At 35.5% G+C, this 9,316-nt stretch overlaps 1 protein-coding gene across 3 annotated transcripts in view; it reads right to left on the minus strand.

The window, feature by feature from the left end:
* Positions 1-9,316, minus strand: part of FZD3 (frizzled class receptor 3) — a 101,795-nt gene that overhangs the window by 66,119 nt on the left and 26,360 nt on the right. For all 3 annotated transcript variants that reach the window (XM_025874018.2, XM_073892529.1, XM_073892530.1), the window contains one exon: positions 4,311-4,507. In XM_025874018.2, the coding sequence (XP_025729803.1) occupies positions 4,311-4,507 (197 nt within the window). The remainder of the gene's footprint in view (positions 1-4,310; positions 4,508-9,316) is intronic.

The following is a 9,316-nucleotide window of genomic DNA, read 5'->3' on the forward strand; positions in this document are numbered from 1 at the left end:
TAGCTGATTAATCTTTTATTTTCTAATATAATCCATTTTCTTCATTGGACTTGGAATTATAAATCTAAATGAGAGAAACTTATTGCATTTAAGCATTTGTTTATATCCTGCAGTATGTCAGGCATTAAACATAAAAAGACAAAAAACCAGGCTTTCTATCCTGCAGTCTAAAAGGAGATACAAACTTGTAAATACAAAATTCGGCAGTGGGATATATGAACAAACAAACTCTATATGAAGTATAAAAATAATACAAAGGATTAATTCTTCCAAAGGATGAGATTATGAAAAACTTCATAAAATAAGACCCTCAATGCAGGATTTTGAGTCAGTCCTTGACAGTTCCGGTAGTATGCCAATCAGTATTCTAGCAAGAAATGCAAGCAATGGCAAAGAGATTTGAAGAGGGTAGTTTAATATTGCTGGAGCATGATGTGTGCATGACTTGTGACAGGAGATCAGGATGGAGAGATAGGCATGTTGCAGAAGACAGAGAGAGAGAGAGAACAGTGATATAAAATTTAAAACCATGCAAAGTTATACTTTATGCTTTTATGGCTGTGTTTGTATACCCAATTGCTACTCACTATATATATATACTTCACTCTATAACCTTTCCAAAAACCAAACTCTTGATTTCTACTCCTTAAGTTTCCCCATTTCCATAAGTGGTAATTCCATTCTTCTAGTTGCTCAGGCCAAAAACCTTGGGGTCATCCTTGAAATCCTTTCCCTCTAATACATACCTCACAATCTACCAGCAATTTCTATCCTTGTACCTTATGACACATCTTCTCATTTCCTCCACTGCCTCTGTGCAGTTTGAGCCTAATATTAATACCTCTTCCCTGAACTTCTAGAGTGTCTCCCGATTGATCTCCATTTCCACACAGCAGTCAGTGATCCTTTACAGCCATGCCACTCCTGTGCTCATGATCATGTCTCTCCTGCTCTAAGTCCTCTAACGCTTTCCCACCTCACTAAGAGTCAAATCAAAATTCTATATCAGAGCTACAAAGACCCTACTGCCAGTATTTTTCTGATCTGATATCCTTCCATTCTCCCTAACTTACTTGGCTCCAGATTCTCTGGTTCCCTTGTTCTTTGACTAATCCAAGCATGCTTCCATTTCAGAGCAGTTGCACTAACTGCTGTTTCTTATGCCTAGGTTATTCTTCCCTAGATATCTGGATTATTTGTTTCTCATTTCGTTTGGGTCCCTATTCTAATGCCTCTTTATCAAAAAGGCCTTCCCCAATATTGCCATAGAAAAGAGTCCTTCTGCTTCCACCCAACCCTATTCTTTTTCTTATTAGCATTCATTACCATCTGGGCATTATCTATTTATTTGTTATCTCTCCCACCACTACTAGAATTTTAGTTCCATAAGAACGAAGACTATATTTTGTTCACTACGTATCTTTAGCATCTAGACTAATGCCTAGCACACAGGACACATCCAATTAATATTTGTTGAGTTAATGATTGTTGAATAAACATATTCATATAGACCTAACCCAGGTAATTAGAAAGATGACTAGGAGCAGTGTAGAAGATAGACTTGGGCAAAAATGGGAACAGAGATATTAGTTGATTCAAATAATAACAGAACTAAAACCAGATAAGGCAGGGGCACCTGGCTGGCTGAGTTGGTAGAACATGTGACTCTTATTCTCCAGGTTCTAAGTTCAAGCCCCATGTTGGGTATAGAGATTACTTAAAAATAATAAAACCCATCTTAAAAAGAAATAAAGCTAGTTAAGGTAGTGGGAATGAGACAGATATGAAATTAGTTAGATAAAAGCAATACACTTTACAACTGATTGGATGTGGGAGCTAAAGTCAATGAAGGAGGAACAGAAGATGACTTATAGAGAATTAAAAAATGAGCAAAGGAAAATCAATGTTAGACATACTGAAATTGAGGTATTTGAGACAAATGCAGGCTAGGATTTCCAATGGCTGCTAGATATGCAGATTTGGAATTCAGCAAGATGTCAAAGCTATAGATTTAGGTGTAGGAGTCAGCAGCAGATGAGTAAGAGTTAAAATGAGTGAGATGAGATCATCCTGGGAAAGCACGTAGAATCAAAAAGAATAGGAACAGAACTCTGGAAAGCACCAATACTCAAGGGGTAGTAAGAGGAAGAGGATCCAAAAAAAGAAATTAAGAATAATTGGTCTGAGAAATAGCAGACCAGAACAGTTCACATATGACGGCTTAAATGATTTTCATGAAAAGAGGGCAAGCTGAGGTTGAGGAGAATTAGTATGAAATATAGCATAAAGGTGAAATATGGGTTTGAAGTGAGTGATACAGATTTGACAGAGGTGCTGAGAGGAATAAACAGAGATTATTCTGTCAACCAATCTGGAAATTTGCCAAAGACAAACAGCAAACAGAACTGCTACGGTTGGCATCTTAAATATATAGCACAATTAATTTGTAAGAAATGGGTTGAATCAATCCAGTTGGAAATCTGAACAAGTTCAGTGGAAGGAATGAGTTGAAATTGCTAGCAAGAGCGTCATTTCAAGTGACAGACCACAAAGTTTAAGTAAGGAAATAAATGAGATTAGGAAGAGGGATATTAGGAGAGGGGGAAAAAACCCCAAAGTCTTGGAGTGTCCAGGTAGTTCAAGAGCAATAGGAACAAGAATAGGAGAGATGTAAAGAATGAAAGGTTGTTATAAAAGACCGGTTTGCCAGAATTTAAGGTTTTATAGTTAGTCAATGCCAGGCAATAGTGAGGACATAAAACCGATTTAATCCCATCAAAATAAAGAAGATGATAATGAGATTTCTATACTTGCATATAAACTATTAATATAAAAAGACCACTAAATAATGGGAGTTAGCTACAAGAAACATAAAATAGAGTTCCTGCCCAAGTAATTCATAACTGTTATTATAAACACCAAGAAACTAACAAACTTCTAAAAGAGGGACTGTAAACACTTCCACATGTTTGGGGATAAAGTGGATGAATGGTTACATGGGACTAGATAAGGAAACAGGTTAAACAAGTGGGAAATAGAGTAGACAAATACGAGAAAGCAAAATGTCAGTGAACTGACTATAAGAAACTGACATGTTTTATTTCTGAAGTTTTTCCAAATGCCAAATGAGAGTAACAACACCTGCTTTTTACCCACCTCCAAGGGCTATTTTTAGATGACAAAATTAATTTTAATATGAAGGAGAATAGAATGTTCTTTGCAGCATTACTGATAACAGCAAACACCCAGAAATAACTTAAATGACCATCAATAGGAAATGGCTAAGTAACTATGGAATATTAATATAGTAGTCCATTACATAGCAATTAAAAGGAATGAACCAAACCTACAGATATAAATATACATATATTTAAAAAATTTTAATGTTGTTTATAGATATGTATTTATGTAGTAAAAGTATAAAAACAAATATAGAAATGATTAACAACATAGTCAACATAATTATTACCTCATCTCTGGGGAGGAAAGAAGGGAATGAAATCAAGATGGGTACCAAGGAAGGAACTTTCAGCTCTACCTGTATTATTTCTTTAAAAAAAAAAAGTGACTAATCCAAGTATCACAAAATGTTAAGACTGGATAAAGTTCGACAACAATAGTACATATGCATTTATCTTATTATTCCTTATTTCTGAAACATTTCACAATACAAAAAGGTACATTATATAAGAAATACAGTATTACTCTATACATTATTACTAACAATAACATTCTCTCATATAAATCTATAAGACTGTCTAGTAAACATTGTCAAATCTTTAGGAAATGCTTATAATCTATATTTTGGAAGTGATCTGAAAAGTATCTGACATTTCCTAATTCTGGTTTGTTAATTCATGACAAAAAAAGAGTTGACAGAACTACTTTAGCCATTAACACGTCTAAATCATACAAATATTTAATTTCCACTAAGTCATCATTAAAGACATTTAATGCTGAGGTAATGATTATTTTCTTCTCTATATTTTCTAATTGCATTACTAATAGCATTACTTGTATAACCAGAAAATAAATTTTTTGAGGGAAGAAAAATCAACTTTATGTCTTGATTGTTTTTAATTCTTTTAAAAATTTCTTCATTGAAATGTTTTTTTCCTTTTCTATCTTTTCATTTAGTGATTTCAAGTTCCTAAGGAAATGAACAATTCTGAGGCCATGAAACTGCTGTTCAAAATTAAGATTAATATACTTCAAAAAAAGTTTTTTAAAACTGATGAACTAGAGGACAAGTAATTTTAAACATACTGTAGCATTAAGTAATGATCCATGAAAATCTATGATTTTCGCACCTACTGCATTCCATATCTTCAGGCCAAGGAACACCAAACATCTCCATGAGCTCCGAACACTCACTGTAAGCCCGCTGACACAGCCTACGACAGGGAAGTGTGACACGTCCATATTCCATACAAATAGGAGCATAGAGTGCACAAAGAAATGGCCGAAAATCCCGAGAACAATCCAGATTCACCATTGGGTGGAATGGCTAGGAAAAAGTTAAAATTGAATAATTAGAGAAAGAATTGTATACAAGTTAAAGCTTCCAATATAGAATATTACAATATTCCTTTTTCCCATTTTAAAAATTTCTGAAGGTTATTAAAATTTCTGAAGGAAAGTTTTTGGTTTTTGAAACAAAATCCTCTTCTATATCCCTAAAGATTCTGAATTGGTTAAGACTGAGGTGTATTTCAGAATCTATATGTGTATTTTATTTGTTAGAGGTGGTATTAATGAAGAGGCAGGACTGAGAATCACAGTATGATCCATTTTACATAGGAAAGAAAATCCATAAAAGATACGTGCCAAATGCTGAAAAAATGATTATTGCTTGGTGACAGGATTATAAGAGATTTTAATTTTCTTCTTTTTATGTATTTCAATTTCTACATTTTCTTCAACTAACAAGTATCAACAGGAGAGAGCAGACAAAATGCTAAAAGAGGAAAGGGAGTGGGAGTGGAGGAAGAGAAGTAGTTATACATAGCAGTAGTTATTCTGAGAGTGAGGGAGAGGGAAGGATCTCTCACATTTGTCTCATATTTTCCTGTTCTTGTTACATTAAAAAAATTTTTTTTAACTGATATCATGACATAAACAGAACTAACACTGTAAACTGATACTAAGGAAACAAAAGGAGAAAATAGTGGCCCCAAACATAAAACCATGCTTAAATAATCATTATAACCACAGGAATAGGCCAAATATCCCAATAAGTATGCATCTGAGTTTTTTACTATTAAATATTTTTTCACTTATTTATATAATAGTTTCAGAGTCATTGCTGATTTTGATCTGGTAACAGATATTCTCACCACTAAGCCTTTCTATTGAGTAAGAATCAACCAATTTTTACACTGATACATAATATTTTCCAAAGGCCTCCTATACAAGATGCAGTCAGAAAACCAAGAGTCACTTAAAGAAACTGAGTTAACTGTATAATGGACATGGTACCCAACATATAACAATAAACTATATGTGACCATCACTCCCAAGGATGAAGGAGTAGCTTGTGTTAAACCAATGTTTCCATTAAGAACAATTTTAAAATACAGAAAAACAGTTTTAAAACATCTATTTAAAGCTACTGAAGAACTGTTGAAGCAAAAGAACTAGAGAGACCAAGAATATAAAGAGTAGGAAACATGGAAAGGGGCCTGATAAGTGCAGCTGCTTTTCCAAGGAGGCATTTGTTGAATATGGGCATAAGGCAAGAGGCTGAGAATCAAGCTTTGACTAGGCTGGTGCTAGAAACCAGCACAGCTTTGGTGGTCTTACAAGGCTACAGACAAAATTCAAAGGAATAAGACGTAGGTGAGAAGGGGAAGTGCCAAGGATTGAGTCTGACACAGAGCCAATTTTCCCTTTAAGAAATCTGAAAATTCTGAAGCTGCATGAGGAAGGAGCTAAGAAGCTAAGCAGAAAGCCTCTGAAAAGCAGAGTAGAGATTTTGGCAGTTTTATCATACTGAGAAACATGGATTAGAGTTCAAGTCCTGCCAGGGGGACTGAACATACCAGACTCTCTCAGCTAGAAGCCTCTGAATAGCTACAGTCTAGTTGCAGTGGCAAATCAGAAGGAGGCAGAGACTTACCAAAAGTGTAACCCTGCCTCAACTCAGCTCAGTCCCTGATGGAATTAAGGTGACCCACCATTTATCTGCTAATTAGAAGAAAGGGTGAACCTTCTCTGGAGTAATAGAACATCATCTGGAACCTCACCAACATTTCATAATGTCTAACACTCAAAAAAAAAAAATTACTAGGTATTTCAAGAGACAGGACCATATGAGGTGCCTGGGTGGCTTAGTTGGTTCAGCCTTTGGCTCAGGTCATGATCTCAGGGTCCTGGGATCTGGTCCCCCATTAGGCCTCCTGCTCAGCGGGGAGTCTGTTTCTCCTTCTCCTTCTGCCCCTTCCCACCTGGCTCATGTGCACTCTCTCTCTCTCTCTCTCTCTCTCTGTGTCAAATAAATAAAATCTTCAAAAAGAGAGAGAGAGAGAGGAGACAGGACCATATGATTAAAACCAAGAAAAAAATTACAATGTTTTGGTGATCCAGCTATTGAGCTTAATATACCAGACCGTATATAACTATGTCAAATATGTTCAAGAAAATAACAATGAAGAATTTTGGAATCAAGTGGAAATTTTATAACTGAAATATACAATTGGAATTAAGAACTCATCAGATTTATCAGAAGACAGGATTGGCAAAACAAAAAACAAGGTAATAGGAAATATCCAAACAGAAGCACACAGACCAATACTGAAAAATACATTAAAAAAAATAAGAGACATGTAAAACATGGGAAAGCCTAAGATATGCATAACTGGAGTCTTAAAAGGTGGGGAGAAAGAGAACGGGCAGAGGCACTATATAAAAATATGATGACTGAGAATTTTCTAAAACTAATTGAAGACAACAATCTACAGATTCAAAATCTTCTGCAAACCCCAAAAAGGATAAATACAAGAAAATCACATCTGGGCAAATGTTAAATTGTTGAAAACTAAAGAAAAATATCTGAAAAGCAGCCAATGAGGGGGGCGGGGAGATAATTTACCTTTAACAGAGCAACAGTTAACACTCAGAGCTGACTTTGGAAAACTATAAAACAATAGAATGACTTACTTAAAGAGCTAAGGAAAAGTAACTTTAAAATTATAAGTCTATAGCCAGCAAAAACATCCTTCATAAATGAAGGCAAAATAAAAGACATTTTCAGACAGACAAAAAAATCAGTCACCAGCAAACCTACACTCAAGAGTTCTTCAGACAGAAGGAAGATGATCAAAGATGAAAACTCAAAAGTACTTAAAAGCAACAAAAAGGGTGAATACGTGGGAAAATATAAACGAATACCCCCTGTACCAATAAAAAATAACAATGTCTTAAAATACATACAAAACACAGATATATATGTATATTTTAAGATTTTATTTATTTGACAGGGAGAGAGAGATAGTAAGAGAGAGAGAGAGCACAAGCAGGGGCAGCAGCAGGCAGAGGCAGAGGGAGAAGTAGGCTCCTTGCTGAGCGAGGAGCCCGATGTGGGGCTTAATCCCAGGACTCTGAGTTCATGACCTAAGCTGAAGGCAGACACTTAACCAACTGAGCCATCCAGATACCCCCAAAACACAGGTATATTAATATGCATAATAATAAAATGGAAAAGATGGGAGGCCAGAGGGAACACTAATGGGGTAGTGGTTAAAATAATGATTTTATTAAGAGTATTATAAGTCATAGGTACATATCATAATTTCTAGGGTAAACAATAAGAGAATGCACAATGAGGTAAAGCAGAGGGAAACAGTATAACACAAAAGAAGACAAGATTGGAGAGAAAAAGAAATGCAAAACAGTTTGGACACATTGAAATCAAATAGTAAGATAGTAAATATTAGCCCAAGTACAACAGTAATTACATTAGATATACATGGATTAAAAACTCTAAGTAAGGGGTGCCTGGGTGGCTCAGCTGGTTAAGTGTCTGCCTTTGGCTTGGGTCATGATCCCAGAGTCCTGGGATCGAGCCCCGTGTCGGGTTCCCTGCTCTTTTGAGGAGCCTGCTTCTCCCTCTCCCTCTGCCTGCCACTCCCCCTGCTTATGCTCTCTCTGTCAAATAAATAAATAAAATCTTAAAAAAAAAAAACAGCTCTAAAAAGACTAAGAGTTTTGGACTAGGTAAAAACAAAAACACTATGCTGTTTACAAAGACACATTTTTCAATATAAAGAAACAGGTTAAAAGTAAAAGAAAGGTAAATGGTAATGCAAGAACTAACCAAAAGAAAGAGTATATTTTATGATAAGAAGTGTTCCCAGAGATAAAGGGCATTTCATAAGACAAAAGAATCAATTCACCAATACTAAAAAGTAAATCTAAACATATATGCACCACTTAACATAGTTTCAAATTATTTTAATCAAAAATAGACACAACTAAAAGGGAAAATGTACAAAGCCACACTCCGAGTGAGAGATTGATACACTTCTCTAAGTGACAGAAGAGCAAGACAAAAATTCTGTAAGAATACAGAAAATCTAAAGAAGCCAATTACAAATTTGATCTAAATAACATATTTATAATCATGATGTCTAACAATGACTGGATCCTATTTAACAGACACACAGAATCTTTATCAAAATTGGCCATATTCTAGATCCTAAAGCAGGCCACAACAAACCTGAGAGAATTAAAATCAGTCACAGAAGGGTCTATGACTAAAATGTACGTAAGGTATAAATCAATTACAGAAAGAGCCCAAACCCAACTGCTTGAAAATTTGGAAATTAGACAACAAACTCCTTCATAACCCATAATTAACAAAGGGAATCATAAGAGAAATATAAGTGATACATATAATTATATAGATTATATAATCTATGTATAAAAGTAAATAAAGACAACAAAATATCAGCAAAAGCTGTACTCAGAGAAAATTTACAATCTGATATACACATATCAGAAAATAAGAAAGGCTGGGGTGCCTGAGTGGCTCAGCTGTTAGTTAAGCTTCTGCCTTCGGCTCAGGTCATGATCTCAGGGTCCTGGGATCGAGCCCCGCATCGGGCTCCCTGCTCATCAGGAAGCCTGCCTCTCCCTCTCCCACTCCCCCCTGCTGGTGTTCCCTCTTTCTCTGTGTCTCTCTCTGTCAAATAAATAAATAAAATATTTTTTTTAAAGATTTATTTATTTATTTGAGAGAGAGAGAATGAGAGAGAGAGAGTACATGAGAGGGGGGAGGGTCAGAGGGAGAAGCAGGCTCCCTTACTGAGCAGGGAGC

Source organism: Callorhinus ursinus, unplaced genomic scaffold (assembly GCF_003265705.2).
Source record: "Callorhinus ursinus isolate GAN/ISIS: 27379988/994484 unplaced genomic scaffold, GSC_fseal_2.0 scaffold4, whole genome shotgun sequence".
Classification (NCBI taxonomy): Eukaryota; Metazoa; Chordata; class Mammalia; order Carnivora; family Otariidae; genus Callorhinus; species Callorhinus ursinus.